At 34.7% G+C, this 19,996-nt stretch overlaps 1 protein-coding gene across 1 annotated transcript in view; it reads right to left on the reverse strand.

Annotated features, from left to right (window-relative positions):
- The window catches only part of TRPM7 (transient receptor potential cation channel subfamily M member 7), a 121,508-nt gene that overhangs the window by 19,126 nt on the left and 82,386 nt on the right, over window positions 1–19,996 (reverse strand). Inside the window, exons 22-29 of the mRNA XM_065872746.1 lie at window positions 17,511–17,685; window positions 15,050–15,176; window positions 13,793–13,977; window positions 12,649–12,781; window positions 11,165–11,880; window positions 9,099–9,166; window positions 4,610–4,706; window positions 2,306–2,376 (exon numbers count right to left, since the gene is read on the reverse strand). Coding sequence (XP_065728818.1) covers window positions 2,306–2,376; window positions 4,610–4,706; window positions 9,099–9,166; window positions 11,165–11,880; window positions 12,649–12,781; window positions 13,793–13,977; window positions 15,050–15,176; window positions 17,511–17,685 — 1,572 coding nt within the window. The remainder of the gene's footprint in view (window positions 1–2,305; window positions 2,377–4,609; window positions 4,707–9,098; window positions 9,167–11,164; window positions 11,881–12,648; window positions 12,782–13,792; window positions 13,978–15,049; window positions 15,177–17,510; window positions 17,686–19,996) is intronic.

Raw genomic sequence — 19,996 nt, forward strand, 5'->3', positions numbered from 1 at the left:
ATTGGCAAGCAAATTCTCAACCACTGTGCCACCATGGAAACCCCCAACTGAGATTTTTTATTTTTTCCCAAATTTTCCAGTATTTCTGAGTAATATCTTTTTTTTAGAAATATTTATAATACTCTTTAATGGCTTTAATCAGACTTATAATCTGTAACCAATAATTCTACTATCTCAAGTTGTCAGAGATCTAATACTGTTTGTATAAGCTGGCGCCCACAAGTTTTGCAATTTGGCATTGTGAGGTCATCTTCAATGGAACCTTATCTGTAGCAAAACTGTGCAGCTTAGGTTCAGGATGAGTCCTTCCAGAAAGGAGAATTTGTTACTGTGAAACTCTGCATTCACTAAACACCCTTCCCATTGAAATAATTTTTTTAATAAAATGATTTTTAATAATATAATCTATCTCTTTACAGCACAAAGTAAGTTAATATGGTTAATATGTTCTTTTTTTCTTTTCTTCAGGCTTCTAAAATGTTTTAATAAGAATGGAAAAAAAAAAAAAAAAAAAAAAAGAATGGGCATCTGGGGGACTTCCCTGGTGGTCCAGAGGTTAAGAATGCACCTTCCAACGCAGGGGACGCGGATTTGATCCCTGGTTGGGGAACTAAGATCCCACATGCCACAGGGCAACTAAGCCCGAGTGCCGCAACTACTGAGCCCGCACGCTGCAAAGAAGATCCCGCGTGCCGCAACTAAGACCCAACGCAGCCAAATAAATACATAAATATTTAAAAAAAAAAAAAAAGAAGAAGAAAAAAACGAATGGGCATCTGGGACAACCGGCAGGCGAGTGAGCAGGGCAAACTGGGATCACTGAGCAGCCGGAACTCCTTGCTGGACCCGATCCTCCTGGTGAGCATTTCTCCGCTTAGGGTCACAGACTACAGACTGGGCAACACTTTTCTCAAATGTTCCTGGGCAAGGTACGACTGCCGGGGAGGGGATGGATTCCTCACTCCCCATGCTGGGCCGGTTCTGGGCACTGGAATTAACTTCCAAGATTCACTGCTGGCTGGCCTCAGCTGGTGCGAGTGTCGAAAAATTTTTCCCATCATCTTCAGTAAACATCACAACCTTTGTGCATGCGTGAAGAAAGTTTCCTCTCCCCCAACCCCCTTGCTGTGGCCACAACAAAGGAACATGCATAAATGAGATGAATAAAAATACAGTAATATTAAAAAAAAAAAAGAATGGGCATCTGATGGACTTAGAAGATCCTCTTGTTTCCTTTCTGCATTAGATGATGGAAATGAGCGAAACAATAGCAGCAGCAGGTCAAAGGCTTCTAACAGGGTAAGATAAAAAAAAAAAAAAAAACCTGGAGTACAAATACACTGACTGGAATATCCAAGGGGTTTCCCTTTCAGTTTATCACAGAAATGAATCCACATCCCATTCGCACACTGAACCACTTATAGTGCCCAGTTCTATACACAACCTGGGATTTCTCCCCCGCCTGCTCTGGCAGCTTCCTGGAATCTTCTCCATCACTTTTGCTTGCCTCACCTGGGGCTGATAACACCTGGTTGAATGACTTCTTTGTCTTCTGAAGAACCTCCAGGTTCTCATGGTTGCCTTGCTTGCCAGGGTGGGAGCCAGCAAGAGGGTGTGAGTACATGTGTAGCGTTCAGTCCAGGGGGATGGGGCCAAGTTAATATGCTCTTGATGATCCAGGATCATAATTATGAGCACTAATTTCTATACCTGACTAGAAAGGAGCAACTGTTTTTGCTTTCTCCCAAGCTATTTGTCTTGGTTGCCAAAGTCTGCTTTTAAAGAGTGTTTGTAAAATCAAATATTACTCCAGTTGGCTGGGAATAATTTCATATCATTAGCTTCAATTCAAACAGAGATTCCTACCTTTCTTTCTTCTGCATACATTTTTCTTTAATAATTCCTGACTATTCACTACAGGAAGAAACTCTTTTCCATAACTGTTACTATGCACTGAGGTCAGTTTTCTAATGTTAAAAAATTTTTGAAAGCTAGATATAATCTCAGATAAAATATCACCATCTTTTAGCTCTTATCTAATAAATAATTTTTTTTTTTTTTTTTTGGCGATATGCGGGCCTCTCACTGTTGTGGCCTCTCCCGTTGCGGAGCACAGGCTCCGGACGCGCAGGCTCAGCAGCCATGGCTCACGGACCCAGCCGCTCCGCAGCATGTGGATCTTCCCAGACCGGGGCATGAACCTGTGTCCCCTGCATCGGCAGGCGGACTCTCAACCACTGCGCCACCAAGGAAGCCCTAAATAAATATTTTTAAATACACATATGTTTAATTGAAATGTACAAACCGGTAGTAAAGCTGCTTTGGAATCTACTTCATGAGTGTCTTCTATAGATGGCCTTCTACTGTTACTTTCCACTAAAAGAAAATTTAAAAAAATAAAAAAGTTATACAAGTAAAACAAATTTTTTTTAATATCAACTAACCAAACACAAAGTGTTTCGAGGCATAATATAACTTAACTAAGATAACTTATCCTCTCCCCAACACTGATGAATGTAAGAGTTATATGAGTCTCATGGGTCTCTTGACAGGATATCAAAATTATTCAATTTATTTTTGTGAAAAGGCAATATGAAATAAAAGAGTATGGAAAAAAAAAAGTCTTGCTCTTCCTCTGTTCCCAAATTCCTCGTGTATCCTTCCAAAGATATTTTGTGTTTCTATATATACCCCTGAATCTTCGTTTTTTAACATAAATGCTAGTATAATATATATATCTTCAGTTTTTTTGTTGTTGGTTTTTTAAATTTAAGCTTGGAGATCTTTCAATATCAGTACACAGAGGATTTCTCTATTCTACTTTGATATTATGCTGAACTTCATACACTGGATATACAATAATTTATTTAACCAAACTCCTATTGATGGACATTTGGTCTGATTTCAATCTCTTGCTGTAACAATGTTGCAATTAATAACCTTAAACATCATTTTACAGTAATGGAAAAAAAATAGTTCATCTTTCCCCCCATTTAAGATGCCACTTTTGTCACATTGTGCTTGCTTATGCTAAACAAACTTTAGAATTAAGCCTATTTTCCAAAAGAAGTGAGGATGTTAAATTTTAAACTAATTTAGAATTTACAACCTCATGATACAATAAAGGAAAACCTCAGAAAGAACAGTGAAGAGAAATCTTAGAACGAAAGAATGAATGGTGAAAGGAAATCTTAGAACATTCCAAGTATAGAGGGCAAAAAGAGCAGATTGAGATATATTAGGGGACTCTGGGCAAAAGTTTTTCAAGATGATGAAACTGAATATTTTGAAAAAATTTATTCAAAGAGCAGAGAATCCAGTGTTGATCTAACCAAAATCATGACATAACTACACTGGTGGGAAAGGGTAAAGACATCTGTGCATGCATGTGGGCTAGGGAATAGAGAGGGGTGGGGAAGGCGGTAGGGAAGAGCTCAATCCTTGTCTTCTTTAGTGGGAGGTCAACAGATACTGCCTAAAACTGAAATACGAGGATATAAAATTACAGGCATCCTAACTTTAGAAATAATATCCACGTTATCCAAAAATAGTGAGTTTTATTAATAGAATCCTTGTCTTGTTCTCCTTCTGGGGTGTTCAATACTTCACTATGAAGTATGGTATCTGTGGCAAGTTTTTGTTAGATACCCTTTATGCAGATTAAGGACACTCCATTCTATACTTACTTTGCTAGGAGTTTTAATCATGAATGGATGTTGAATTTCATCAAATTCAGCCTTTTCTGCAGCTATTAAGATAATCATATGATTTTCTTCTTTAATTTGTTACTATCATGCCTTATATTTTTGAATGTTAAACTAATTTGCACTCCTGGAATAAACCCAACTTGAAGAGAATAAAAGGAGAAATAATGGTGAGGGGAATAAGGAAGTACTGCTTTTCTTAAGGAACCTTATAAAGATTAATTGTACATAACTGAAAAGTTAGATAACAATAAATTTATACGCATATAACTATGACCCCAAAAAAGCATGATATGGAAACATCTCCAGATCATTAAACTTCTTAAATGAAAAATTAAAGATGCAGGACAACATGTATGGTATGCTACCTTTTGTGTAAAAGATGAAGAGGTAAAAAAGACTATTGTCATATATGACTACATAAGCATGAAACTAGAGAAAAAACAAAAATAACAGTGGTTACACATGGGGTTGGTGTGAGACTGAGACTGATTTTCAAAGTGCTTGTGTGTGTGTGTGTGTGTGTATTTTAATTTTGAACCAAATAAATGTATGTTATTTTTAAAGGTTAAAGCAGAAAAATAAGTTGATTAAATGACTATACAGATTAAAATACAACCGATTCATTTGTAAAAAAGCGTATTTGTAAAAAGCGAGTCTTTGCCTTTCATCTTTTAAGTCTAAACAATTTGTTGAAAAATATTAGAATGTTCAGATTATGTATTATTCAAGGTTAAGAACAACAATGATGGACCAGAATCTTCATTTTCTTACTTCTGAAACATTCACTGCTCAAGTGTGTGACATACATAAAATACATTTAAAGTTTAATGATGTCCATAAAATACCTGTAAAGCTTAAATGAGTATATTTGTTAGCATAATTCATGAAGTCAAAATACTCACCTTGCTCTGAATGAAGAGGAACAGAAGTTTTGTGACACTCAGTAAATCCAGCATGAGAACTCACAAGTTTCAGAGTGTTTTCAGAAGGAATATCATTCTGCATATTATACATATACACAATTTTAAAACAATTGAACTAAATTTCAAATCATTGCTCTAAGTAGTAATAAGAGCCTCTGGATCTATTTAGGTCAATATGCTTTAATCTACCTGGACTCCAAGGGGTATATTACAAATTACAGTTATTTTCTTCAATGTCAATTTCAAAAACTGCCATCAAAACACCCTACTTGCTTATTGTTCATAAATCCATCTGAATGAATCCTTTTTCATAGCAATACAAGTTCATTTAAAAAATTGGAGGAAAATAGGAAACTGTAGGAAAAATAATAAAACATTTATCAATTCACCTTAAAAAGAAAAAAACTATTTTACACTAAAATTGAAACAGCAATACTTTCTTCTTTGGAGAGTAAAAAAGTGGAGGGGAAATTTATTTTGGGGAGTTTTGGTAGCTTTCTTATTGCTTTTTATAAGCTATTTGTATAACAAAGATCTATCTGGTCATTATTTGTCAAATTTCAATTTTTTTCATATTTGTTTTATCTATGCTTTATATTTTTAGGTACTCATCTCTTTTCATCCTTCCCTTAATATTTGTTTTAAAAGCCCTCCTAGTTTAATGACTTAATATTTCTATTTTCTTAAGTTTTTTTTATACTTTGAATTTTTATATTTAAATCCAGAATTCATCTGAGCTTACGAAGTGATATGAAACAGACGTTTCCTAATTTCTACCCAGTTGTCCAATTTGTGTGTTTACTGACAAAGCATCCCTTTTCTCATCAATTTCTAATCCAACTCTTATTAAATTTGTATTTGTAGAAGGGTTATTTTGGAGTCACCAAAATGTTTCACTAAATATTCATGTTTCAACTGTACCACTTATTTAGATATTTTAGTATCTAACAACTAATTCTCCCCCATTTTATTCTTTTTACCTATTCGTTTTTCCAGATGAACTAACGAAATTCATTAAACTAATGCGGAAGATCTGATACCTTCACCCTGTTTTTTTTTTCAGCTATACACAGGTCATACTACTATGTAACTTTAAAATATTTCCAAACCTCTACCACCCCTCAGAAACAATGAGTTTTAAAATGTTACTACCACAATAAGCTATTACTTTCATTAAATAAATTTAACTTAAACATCTCAAGAAAATTAAGTTTTTCTACCTTTGATGTTTCACATTCTTCACATTACAGCTGATTTATTGATATATAGCCAAGCAAAAAGTGCTAACCTTTTTCCTATTGTCACAAAGCAACTCTGATTTCCTTTCTGATTTTAGTTGTTCCTTTTGGAACCAGTTCTAGCTATTTCTTGATTGTTTTACTTAAGTATTTTCCTTGATATATACTCTTTGATACAATGACACATCAATTTCATAGAACCATCTTTGATAGAAATTCTAGTGTGGGGCTGATGAGTGGGCTTCGAGGTATTTGTAAAACTCTATACTTTAAAAGAAAAAAATTTGTATATGTGCATTTGCCTGGGAAGGTGGTCTGTAGTTTCCATTAAATTTTCAAAGGGATGTATAACCCACAAATGTTCAAGAACTCAAAACCTCTAACCGTCAAGAGCTAGAGCTCATTATTCTATTATTACAGTTCTTTTCCTCTAACTAAAGTACTCACAGTTGTTAAATTTAAAACATAGCCACCACTTTTCTTCCCACTCACAGAAACTTGTTATTTCTTCTTGTTTTTACCAGGAAGTTATTTGCTCACTTAAAAATTTTCAGCATACTCCTGTTTTAAGTTCATTTAATAGGTCCATTGTTAAAAGGTGCAATCTGTGGGGAAAACCTAACATCTACCATTTACCATTAGGAAATGTCCATTCATTATAAATGATTTCCCACCATATATCAAGTGCTTCACAACAGCAAAATGCCATCAGAGTGTCATCAAATTCCTTCAACTGCTGTTGTGACACCTTGTTAAAGATACCTTAAAAGTTCAATGAAATATAAATTAAGAGAATTAACAGCCTAAGTCAGGGTAACTATAACTACTATAACTAAGGATTGAGAAAAGTAGAGGCACTAAAAAAGTATTTAGGAAGCAAAACCAGGTAGACTTGGCTGTTGACTGGAAGGGTAGGATGCTGATGCTATTAACAGAGGTAGGAAATACAGGAGGAAAAGAAATATGTCTGCTGAGCGGAGAGATGATGGTGAATTTGAGGTTTTGACATGATGAGTTTGACAACTCTCAGAGTTCCAGCTAGTTAGCAGTTCTAACCTTTTATTGAGGTGTCATGTCAATTCTCTAAGTCATAATCACTCCAAAGATTTACTTTCTCCATATCCATTCCTAGCCTTCAGAATTTTCCTGGCTAAAATTGAAGTATACAGGTTTAGAGTCAAACTTGGGGTCAAATGCCACTTAGGCACTAATGCCCCTATTACTAAGTTTTATTACTAACTGCTAAAAGGTATCAATAAATATCTCTAAAATTCTAGGATACCAAGTACCCAACTATAATATTTAAACATTTAAAAAATTACTTTCACTAATAAAAAGTGAACAAATATACTACCCAAATTATCATGTACATCTCTCTTGAACAACCAATTATACTATAAGGAAGGACTAAAATAAGAGGCATTGGGCTCTCTTACACTGACACAAATGGACTCTACAATTGAGCAATATAACATACTGGGTCCATATTTTTAATTAAAGGGTATTTGCATATAGGAGAAAGAGAGTGTGATAGAAATTTTATTAAACTTAAATAATTCCAAATTACAAAAAAACTCTATTAAAAGTTACAAAGGTCCATAAAAAACTTCATTTACTATAAAATCCACTTCAGTTAAAACCTGTTCAAGAAAAACCCCATATGGAATGTAGATATATCACGTCTACATTTTAAGAATTATAAAACCAACTCTGGTAGAGCTTTGTCAGTTCTTCTTTCTACTTATTCCTTTTTCTCATTCATTTATTCTTCCCTTGTTTTTCATCATCACGTGTCAGCTAATGCTACCTAAATGCATTCAACCTATTTATTTAGTTCTCTGTAAGGCATCATATATAATGGAAAATTCAGATCTTTAGAAGTATGTCACAGAATTAAAATGGTTAGAATACATCATGCAAATTAGTCTTATGGTAAGTTTATCTTACCTACTTCCTCCATCTAAATGTATATGTATATTTTAAGTTAACTTTTTGACTCCCACAAGTACTAAAGAGATTTTACCTGATATTTACGCATCTTTGAATATTCCATAATCGTTATTTCTTACATCATTCTGATGGTCTTATTTGAGGTAAGAAATACAAACTTAAAGGCAAATATGGAAAGAAAGGGACCTCATGGAATCACTACATCTCAATTTCCATATAGTCACCAATTAAATCCAAAGTTAACAAAATGTAGTTAATAGACATTAAATTATTCACTTTCGTACAATAGTTCAATCAAAATATATGCTATTAAAAATACAAATGTTGGGGAATTCCTGGCGGTCCAGTGGTTAGGACTCTGTGCTTTTACTACCAAGGGTGCAGGTTCAATCCCCGGTCAGGAAACTAAGATCTTGCAAGCTGAGTGGCACGCCGCCCCCCCAAAAAAAGTCAGCATTTATATTATAAAAAATGCACTTGAGTCTACCTTTTAGATGTAGGGTAATAAGTAACATGTCCTGACAGCAATTTCACAATTAACGATAGATCATATGAGAAATAATCATTTATAAAAGCTTATATCATATCATTATCATTTCCTTGGCTCTAGTTTTAGGAAAAACTTTATTTCCGTTATATTTATCACTTGATCATTTCTACAACTTAAGTTCTTAAGGGATGGAGAAGCTTAGCACTTTTCCAGGTCTTCCTAATTATCTTGATGTAGCTGTTATTACCCTTAAAGCTCAAATTAGTTACTGGTAATTTACGAAAGCAACAGTTAAGAAAAATTTTCAGCCAGGAAACACACCTTTTTGCTAGTTGTTTTGTACACTTTAAAACTCATTTAACCAACATTTATTGAACATCTTACACTTGCACGCGATACTGTAGTTACTGGCATATTCAGCTTTTTATTGCTAGACCACAGGGTCCTTGAGAAGCAGGGTTATATTCTAATGAATTCTGGGGCCTGGGAAAGAGTTGAGTTCAATGAGTAGTCTGTGGAAACCATATAGGGAGAAGCGTTTTTTAAGAGAAATGTTAAATAGGTGATTTTTAACTTCAGTTAAAAAATGCAGGCTATTTGTACATTTTTTCATATTCTTCAACTGTTTCTTCTTTTTTTCAAATTGTGTATAAGCTTCAAATATTTGGAACTCTCATGCTGATGATGGTTTCTGCTAACACTGTATTTTTCCTGAAAAATATGTTTAATTCTATTTTGAACTAAACTCCAAAACAGCAAAATAATCGCACTGCTATAAGGATTTACTTACGGATAATATTTCTTTTATCTTGTTTGACGTTTCTTTAAACCTCTGTAAATCCATGCTATCTCTGTGTCCTTAAAAAAGAAAAAAGAAAAGATTACAACAAAAAATACTTGTTTTTTTTAGTTCTATCAAAATAATGTCATTGCCTAGTCTATTCAAACAAGTGACGTATGTCGTCTTGTGAGTAGTTTTGATGGCTCTGAAGTTTCCTGTAGCTTTCCTGATAAATACTGAAAATAGGTATCAAAAAGCTGGAGAAGATGAGTAGTTCAAGTTTACAGTAACAGGATCCTAAAAGAATCCAACATGTGATATGAAGTAAACTGCTTGAAATTTAGAAAAGGGGGCACAATCATTTTTACTCTCAATTAAAAAAGCATTATATATAATTATTATACATATATACATATTACATATAAATATAGACATCAAACATGGATATCTATAACTACATATCCATACCAGTGGCAATATATTAACAAACTAAAATATGTTTTTAAAAAATAAATTGGGATAGATTTTATGTAGGAAAAGTTGTCTCTATAAACCCACAGTGAACTCACATAGCCTAGCAGTAGAGATCAGCATGCTCAGTACCTAGATAATCCATGGGGTTGGCCCTAATGTGGAGAATTTTACATGGACATAACATTCTGTGAACCATCTCTATACATGTTCCGTGACAAAGTAAATTCCTAGGCTGGGAAGGCTCATATAAGTGTTAAAGACAAGGTTGGGAAACCACCTGAAGGAAAAATTCTAACTTGAAGAGACAGAGGGCCTTCTTCAAACCTTGGAACATTCTGGTTATGTCCACGAACAACCGAAGTTGTTTTCTAAGAATTCTTTGTTAAATACTTTTATCTTTAATAATCTAAGAGGAAGGCTGTTAGAACACTATATTCTACAAATATTTGGGGCTTAGCTAGCTCTACAAAGCATTCCCTCTTCATCTTTTCCTTCCACGTGGCATAATGTCAACATTTAAATAACAAAACATCATTAAAAACAAAACAAATAAAACCTTAAACATACAAACCACAATATTAGTTCTTTCTTTCTGCCTTCATTGCCAAGCTTTTGAGTCGCCCCCCATCACTCTCTACATTCACTCCCATTTGTACTTTATTTCACTATAATCAGGCTTCTTCCTCTATCACTTCCTTCACTGAAACAGTTTTCACCAAGGTTATTAACATGTTATCATTGCCAAAATAAATATATTTTCAGTCTTTATTTTACTTGAGGTGAGGTATAAGAATGAATCGTTCCTTTCTGAAATGATCTCTGGGTATATACTCTCTGGGTATATAAATGGGTTGACCATAAATACTCATTTTCCAAGTAGAGTCTTGGCTTTCCCTATTATCCTAATGTAAATATCAGTAACACACCCTTTCACTCTCAAAAGTGTACTGGTTTGGATGAAAAATTATATGGTCAGCCTATTTATAAAACACTGTTCTTTTCCAGTTACTTCTAGCCTCCCCTATACCTTTGTCTTGCAACACTTACACATCACGCAAATTCTTTCAACAAAAGTTGATCAAATTCAAGAGACTATGCTTAAATTCAAAAGACAGAGTCCAGGGCTTCCCTGGTGGCACAGTGGTTGAGAGTCCGCCTGCCGATGCAGGGAACACGGGTTCGTGCCCCGGTCCGGGAAGATCCCACATGCCGCAGAGCAGCTGGGCCCGTGAGCCATGGCTGCTGAGCCTGCGCGTCCGGAGCCTGTGCTCCGCAACGGGAGAGGCCACAACAGTGAAAGGCCCGCGTATCGGGAAAAAAAAAAAAAAAAAAGTCCAAATAAGTTTTCCATACAATTGTTATTATAGTAAGTTGCACCGAAGAGGTATGTGCTAATATAACTAGTAGAGCCCAAATCAACCTACTTCCCCGACTTCTGACTCCTTAAAAAATTTTTAGAACTATACTCTATGAAAAGGTAATCCACTTGCCACACAAGTACATGATTTTATTAATTAGCAATTTATTTTTATTTCTAAGGTGATAATTATAATTAAAAAATAAATAATGTTGATATACAAATATCAGTTTGCCAAACTTACCTACGAATGCTCCAAATTCTACATTATCTCCTTCTGCAGCTTTAGAACAAACAATTTCTTGATCTTTGGTTATAGTTTCCAAGTGGCTTTTGCAACTTGGCTGGGATGGTGTACTAACAAAAAATTTGGTTGGTGGGGATGATAGATGTGGTATGCTATTAGACGAACTGCCTGATTTTTGATTTTTACTAAACATTTTTAAGGTTTCTGCTCCATGTTGTCTCTGTCGCAGTTCTGGAGGAGAGACAGCACTTGGGAATAAGGCACCACAAGAGGAACCAGCCTCTGGAAAATTGAATTCTTTTCTCTGGGGTATTACAGGTAAATCCTGACCAGATATGTTAAATTGGGAATCTTTTTCATCTTTCATAAAAATATTACAAAGAAAAGGATTATTACTTTCAAGACCACTTTGAGGAAGAGAGGAGCTAAGTGTATTTACAACACTGTGCTTTTTCCATACAGAAGGTCTTACAGGACCATCATCAATAAGGTTTTGAGCCAAATGTTTGGAAATGCTCAATTCTCGTGTGATTTCATTGTGAACTTTGCTAGCTTCTGAAGCTTTCTGGGCAGTGAGTGTTTTTAATGTATCTACAGTCAGGGCCGAAAGATCTTGCAAATGGCCAATTTGAGAATCTAATGATTGTAATGATCTTTTGATATAGTTGACGCGATCTCCAACTTCTTTAATCTGAATGGACATCTGCTCCACTCTGTAAGGGAAACACAGGAGTTTTACAAATGTTAAAAATTAATGGTTTCGAAATATCTGCCTGCCAATGCAGGGGACATGGGTTCGATCCCTGGTCAAGTAACTAAGATCCCACAGGCTGTGGGGCAACTAAGCCCGCGTGCTGCAACTACTGAGCCCACAAGCTCTGGAGCCCACACACCACGACTAGAGAGCCCACACACCATAATGACTGAGCCTACACACTCTGGAGTCTGCATGCCGCAACTAAGACCCAACGTGGCCAAAAATAAATAAATAAATAAATATTTAAAAAAAAAAAAAGGATCAAGTGCTAATCCTATTATAATAAAAATATAAGATTTTAAAACACACTTTTGTACCATAGGCTATTTATTCCCCCATCAGAGTAACACAAAACTGTGTATTCAGCTACATACACATAAACTATTACCATTATTGTACCTACACAAATACCATATACTTTTAGAACGTAGCAAAACTAATGAAAAGAAACATGTTTTAAAATAATTAAGACAGTTTAACTTTTCTCCACCAACTCTTTTCTGCCCTCTGTAACAAGGGTCAAAAAACAGTTAAGAGACTGACTGACTGACTTACATGAGGTCTTAGAAGTAAAGAACTGAACTGTCTCACAATATATTATGTAAAACCATTACTAAACTTACTTGTTTGACAAACATAAATTGAACAATGACCATGTGTAAGAGACATAACTAAGAAAACCCACTCTGACATAAAATCAGTTACAATTAAAGAGTTTCTGAACCTTTCAAAAGTGACACGAATTCTCTCTTCACTCCCAGAATGGAATTTGTCATCTTTTTCATTAAAATACATCTCAACACACTGCTCTTCAAAATCATGAAGTTTCTTTTGATCTTCTTCTGTTAGAAAAAGTTCTAAGGAGGGAAAAGAAAAAAAAATCAACAGAGACATCAAGATAAACTTTAGCTCATGAGTTTTATGTTATTTAGAGTTCATAAAGCTATGTAAATCATCAGCATCTTTTTTTCTCTTTTTACTGGTGTGTTTCTAAAGCCCTAAACAAGTATTTCTACTTCTTTCTTCACTCACAGTGTGATGTTGGAAGAATAGTTTCCAGTATTTCCTCCTTTTTGAATCTCCGTTTCCTATAAAATACCCTTCCCCATCTATCTCTCACACCTCTCCTTCGCATACCCAGGTACAAGAATATAAGAACTGATTTGGTAGAATAAAAAGCCACTGTAAAATTTTAGGCAGAGTTTATTATGTCTCACGTAGTACATAGAATGTACTAAAAGTGTTATTGTTTACACAGCAGTCAAAATGGTTTGTAGAACGGCAAATGTTATGGCTTACACTAGCATTTTAACAAAACCGAATTGAGATGCCATACCAAAAGGGAAGTTTAATACTAAATTTACTTTTATAGATAAACATATTGCACTTTAAATTCTTTTATGTTTAGGCAAATTCAACAAAAGGCTTTACAATAACATTAACCAGTTAAGTCTTCTGAATAAAATTAATACTTAGCTTTCAGGGACTTCCCTGGTGGCACAATGGTTAAGAATCTGTCGGCCAATGCAGGGTACACAGGTTCGAGCCCTGGTCCGGGAAGATACGACATGCCATGGAGCAACTAAGCCCGTGCGCCACAACTACTAGGCCTGCACTCTAGAGGCTGCAGGCCGAGAGCCTGTGCTCCACAACAAGAGAAGCCACCACAATGAGAAGCCCGCGCACCGCAACGAAGAATAGCCCCACTTCACCGCAACTAGAGAAAGCCTGCGTGCAGCAACGAAGACCCAACGCAGTCAAAGATAAATAAATTTAAAAATAAATTTATTTAAAAAAAATACTTAGCTTTCAGTGTGATACCGATAAGTGATAAAATAAAAATATTTGCCTTAATATATCTTACTTACTTGGTCCATCCGAAGTCTTGTCTTTTTTTCTTCTTTTACATATGCAGCAAAAGAGAGAAACTATATGGCTGAGAATGATAAGTGGTGGAGGCAGAACTGGTTTCTCATGATAAGCCATAATAAAATGATAACGTTGGTACTTCCATACAATATTGGAAATTGCCTTCACTTGTAAATACACATTGCTTGAATAACAAAGAATAAAAATAAACAAACTTAGCTAATCACATTTTAAAGTTTTAAATACTAAAATTTTATTGTAATTCTGCTCTAAACAAGGATTCAAAGGAGTACTCCACCACAAACAAGACTAAAAGGTAAATGCGAAACTGGAAAAAAACACATGCAACAGTATAAGGCAAAGTTTGATACTGCTGAGGGTCTTAATTATAAACTCCCAGAGAAATAGGCAGAAAATATGATTTTAAGTTTTTTAAATTACATATAAATGACAAAAACAGAAGAAAATATTCAATCTGAGTAGTAACAAAATAAGTGCAAATAAAAACAAGACTCTTATGTACTGTCAAATTAGCAACCATTAAAAAGATAATACCTACTGTTAGCAGAGATTTGGAGACACAAGGCCTATTTTGACTTAAATAGAAGAAGTCCGAAATATACATATATTGAATAGTTCTACTTTTAGGAAAACACTAAGGAAATACATAAGGATTAATAAAAAATTTAACCACAATATGGTTTTGGGGAACAAAAAATTATGGGGAACAATGGAGCAATATAACATATTGGCTTAAAAATTACAGTCTATATCATGGAATACGAGGTAGTCATTAAAAAACTGGAGAGGGATATTTATTAATGTAGGATAATATTCATGTTTTGCTTAGTTAAAAACAGTATACAAAATATAAGAACATTATTTTTAAAAAGAAAAAGTGGTTCATATATATAAAATATAAAAAGGATGTATACCAAAATACTAAGGATGGGATTACTGAAGTATTTTCTATTTGCCTTTCTGTTTTGTATACTGCATGTGTATTCCCTGTCCACCTTGTAATAAATACCAAATAAAGATTAAATTTATAAAAGAAGTGCATGTTGAAAGATAGTCTCAAATTTAGAATTAATTTGATTTTGAAAATGCATGCTTATTTGTAATTTTCAAAAATAATTTTTAGTAGTTTACGCCTCAATAAAATCTTTATACTTTAAATTTTGTATAGCTCCTTCAAAAAGAGAACTATATATTAAATGATCTCATTACAATAAGCAACCAAATAAAATTCTTACTTGAAAAATGCAATAAGAAGATTGACCATAATGATATACTGTACAAAGAGGTAGACTGCTTGAAGAAATGGAGTCAACCATGTCCCAGGACCACAGATTTCAGTGATAGTGGAATCCTTTGCACAAACTTAAGAAAAAAAAAAAAAATTAAAACAGTAATTTACCAGTTACTGCTTCTAGTCAATATTTGTGTACGTTTGTTTGAAGGAAGTTTTGATTATGTACATATCTGTTTCACAGATTCTAGCAAAAGCTTTTGGGCAGGCAGCCATACAAACACCAACTTAACAGTATTCCAAAAGAGAAGAATTTGTGAAGGATGTGGGTACTATTCTATGACTCTACTCCATACAAGGAAGTATATATTTCTGTATTATGTCTACCCTCCAAGGTAGGGTTTAGCCAGAGGAGCATTAAGAAGAATAAAACTCCCAGATTCAGCCACACATTTCTATAAGAAAAATAACTGAACCAGAAAAGAGTATGATAAACTCATAGTAAATCTACAAACATAATGAATACTGACTTTAGCTTATTATGCCACAAAGGAGGGTTGAAGGAATGGTTAAAGTGCCTCTTAAATATACAATGATTAGATTTGAATTCCTTGCATTTCATTGCCTCCATCTGGAATGTTTCTGAAGCCATAACACAGCTGAATTAAGGAAGGAAAGAGCTTTAATACCCACCAGACTTATGAGGAATAAAGTAAAATAAATTCAAGTAGGGCAAGGATTTGAATTAAATAGTCTTGAATTAGTGACAAGTTTTATACAAATATTTATAATACACTTAGCACCTGGTGTTTTGTAAGCATTTTAAAAATATACATCATTGAAATTCTCATCATGGCTGTATCATTCCTTTCACATAAAATGGTTTTACGGGCAAACTGATGCATAAGGTCCTTTCACTCCTAAAAAAAATTTTTTTTTTTTTTTTTGCGGTACGCGGGCCTCTCACTGTTGTGGCCTCTCCAGTTGCAGAGCACAGGCTCCGGACGCGCAGGCTCAGCGGCCATGGCTCACGGGCGCAGCCGCTCTGCGGCATGTGGGATCTTCCCGGACCGGGTCACGAACCCGTGTCCCCTGCATCAGCAGGTGGACTCTCAACCACTGCGCCACCAGGGAATCCCCTAAAAATTTTTATGAATCTATTTCCACTCTATTCAGATTAGTTTGTTGAAGCAAGTACCCAAGAAAGAGAATGCAGGAGAGTAAAAAACTATATCCAATGGTGTATAACTAAACTAGAGCCACATAAGAAAAAGCAGACAATAAAAACCTGGAAATGACACTAAACAGGAAGCCATTAAACACAAAATTTTACCAGGCTGGTAAAAACCTCACTGTTTTAACCAACATCTCAAAACAACTGATGACTACTATGTGACCATCCCCTGATCTAATCACCTATAAATAGGTGGGTAAGGAGCAACACAGAATGGGGGTGATGGAGGAGTAAAGTAAGATGGGTGAGAGAGAGCAAGAGAGAACATGAACAAACTAACAAAATAAAGATTCTATAACTCAATGTGAAGGTCAGAAGAACATCCTTGAAAGTTGGCAGTATCAACTATGTCCACAAGTTATCTAGCCTTTTAAACTAAAACAACAGAATAGCTTTATGCAGAGAATGTATTCAGAGTTGAATTTTACAATTCAAGAATATATACAATCCGGGCTTCCCTGGTGGCGCAGTGGTTGAGAGTCCGCCTGCCGATGCAGGGGTCACGGGTTCGTGCCCCAGTCCGGGAAGATCCCACATGCCGCAGAGCGGCTGGGCCCATGAGCCATGGCCGCCGAGCCTGCGCGTCCAGAGCCTGTGCTCCACAACAGGAGAGGCCACAACAGTGAGAGGCCCGCATACCACAAAAAAAAAAAAAAAATAGTATATACAATCCAACTAATCAATGTAATTCCATTACCCTTGCCCTGGACAGGTAGACTGAAGCCAATCTGAGCTAATGAGATTAAAAAATAGGTTCAACAGAAGGCATCTGGAAAAGGGACTTTTTCCCCTGAAGAGAACCAATGGAAAACAGTGTCTCTTTCCTCCTGTTGCTTGTGACAGAGTCTTACAATTGTAAAGGAAAACCTGTACGAATCAGATACTTATTACAGAGGACTGGGATGAAAAAGAATGTGTCTTTAGCATGAATTAACCAATCCCAAAGACCACAGACCACTCTACCTCTGAACTTTCTGTTATGTGAGCTAATATATGTCCTTATTGTGTAAGCCAGTTTAGGCCAGATTCCATTATTTGCAGCTAAAAAAAATTTTGAAAAACTTTTTTTTCAATTAATTTTTGTTATGTTTCTTCTGGGATTAATGTATCATGGGAGGACTTAGGCTGGTTAACAGTTTGATTTGTGAAAATCTGTAATATTACTATAATGCAATTTTGACTTTGAAATATGAAATAACCAAAAGATATATCTGTACACATAAATCCTTACCATCAATTTCATATGCATAAACTTCACCAAAAATCATCCAGTATGGATGAAAAACTATGTCTTTAGCAAGAGTCCAAGATGGTGCTTCGCGAGGATAAAGTATTGCCTTTCTGGGAACACCAAAACTAAGTAATACAAGAGCCATAATCACTACAATGTAGAACATATTGGCCACCTGTTAAAAAATGAACACTGTTAAAATACATGGGAATTGAAACACAAAGACAATTCTTCATCTTAAAAAACAGTTTCTAATGTTCCAACAGATAACTTGAATCTTTGAGTTTCTTTTTATTCCTAGCATTAGCATTCAAGAAACCTCATCACTACATAAACCTTAACATCCAGGAAATTATGTAAAAACTGATCTGTAACATCAGGTAAGTCATAGGCATCTTCTACATAATGAACCATATCACAGGCTCAAACTGGAGTCTGCCTATCTCATGTCCATGAAGATTTTAAAGAAGTAAAGACATAAGGGGCAGATTCAGGGAACCAATTTCCATGAGAGTTCTTTCCTAAAACTGTTCTGTTCTTATACAGGAGGTGCAGACTATCTTTTCTACCTTCCTTTGAGAGTATCTTTTGCCCACTTCACAAAAGAAAGGCATTCTTTTCACCCATCATGAACCCTACCATGGTGCTTTGTCTCCTGGGCTGTGAAAACCTCCTAGGAGGTAAATAAAACAACAAACTGAATTATCAGTATGGGTGTTGAAAAAATTAGTGAGACCCGTATTTGGTTAACAAATTCTTTTGCAAGTCACGTAGTTTAAAATTCTTTAATTTCAACAAAATTGAAAAAGAGCCTAACTGAACTATCACATAATAAATCATTAAAAAACAATTTTTATTGCTAAATCACAATGTGAATTTTGACATCATTACTCAGGAATTCAAAGAATTAAGTGAAATGCTATAATGAAACTTCAATTTCTATCCACTTATTTATGTGTACAAGTGTTCAGCACTTACATCTAAGAAAGTGAATGTAGTGTCACTCTGGTAATATGTAATAATATTCATCCACAAATAATAATCTAAGGGGAAAATCCCATGGAGATCAAGAGACTACATTTACAATAAATCTGTACTTTAATCTACTATGAACTAACAATAATTGCAGTAATAAATCTATCTAAAAGAAATTACTAAGACATTTTCATATGTTTTGAACAAGTATATAGTGAGAGTAGAAATGGAAGGCAGGACTGTGAAAAGAGGACAGTAAGTCTACACTAGATGGAGAAATTATAAAATATTTATTTATAAATAATCATTTAGTCTTGATCCTTTACCTTTAAAATTGTTAGATCTGCCAATAATTTTTTTTAAAATTAAGTTAGAGTCCCTGTGACTTACAATAAAAAAATCCCATACACCGCCCAAGATTCAGTTTTTTTCTTTGTAAAATGGTTAAATAATGCCTTATTTGACCACTTAAGAGAACTACTAAAAGAATATATGTTTTCAATAAACAAAATCTTGGGATAAAAGATTTTTAAAGGCAAATAATTCATCAAAACATTATTCACGGCATTTGCTGTAATTTGAAATCCAAATTAAATAAAGAAAAAGCCCAACTCAAAAGTTCAAATCAAAACCCAAACCCGAAATATTCTAGATTTATTCAAGGTCTGTTGGCTGATGATTCAGAGTTCTCTGGATTTCATACCTTTCGCATAAAGCCTATTGGACAATCTTCCTTATATTTGATCTAAATTTAACTAAAATATCTGAATATTCCATTTCTTATATCTAAAATGAGGGTTCCTAGCTTGAATGTATAGGTATACGGAGTGAGTAGGACGAGTTCAGCATTTACCATGTAATTTTCATTAGTCTGATCTCTATTAAAGATGTCAAATGTGAAGATTTCTTCTACTTTAATCTTTCATATCTTTATGAAAGATATGAAGCTGTTTTCTCTGATTAGAAATTCCCCGCTCAGGAAAAATTCCTACCTATTTTCTAAACTTTTTTCAAATACCATGTTCCTTGTGAAAGCTTTGTCTTCACAAAACAGTTTATCATATCTTTCTCTATCTGCTCACATGCTTGTCTTATATACTAGACTGTGAATTCCACGAGGATCTGGACCACGTCTTATTCATCTTTGTAGTCTCAGCTTAGTATAATGCATAGCATATAACAGATACCCAATGATTAAAAAATGTTAAGTTACTCTAGGAATCTACTACATACTATAAAATCATCTCCTTTATTCATTAAAGGTATACTTTAATGAAGGATTTCTTATACTTTGCAGCATCTACTTTAAGCAGATAATTAGAACATTAACCATCTGAGAGTACTGAAGGAGGTAGAAAGGGAAGATGGCACTAGGAGAAAAATGATAATGATATGATAAATGGTTGACAAGGGGAAAGACATAATCCTGGTGGAGGGTGGCTCTAAAGAAGATCAAAGGTAAAGAAGAAAATGAAATATATATTTCAGCTCCCTATAATTGGGATGGGAGA

Source organism: Phocoena phocoena, chromosome 2 (genome assembly GCF_963924675.1).
Source record: "Phocoena phocoena chromosome 2, mPhoPho1.1, whole genome shotgun sequence".
NCBI lineage: Eukaryota > Metazoa > Chordata > Mammalia > Artiodactyla > Phocoenidae > Phocoena > Phocoena phocoena.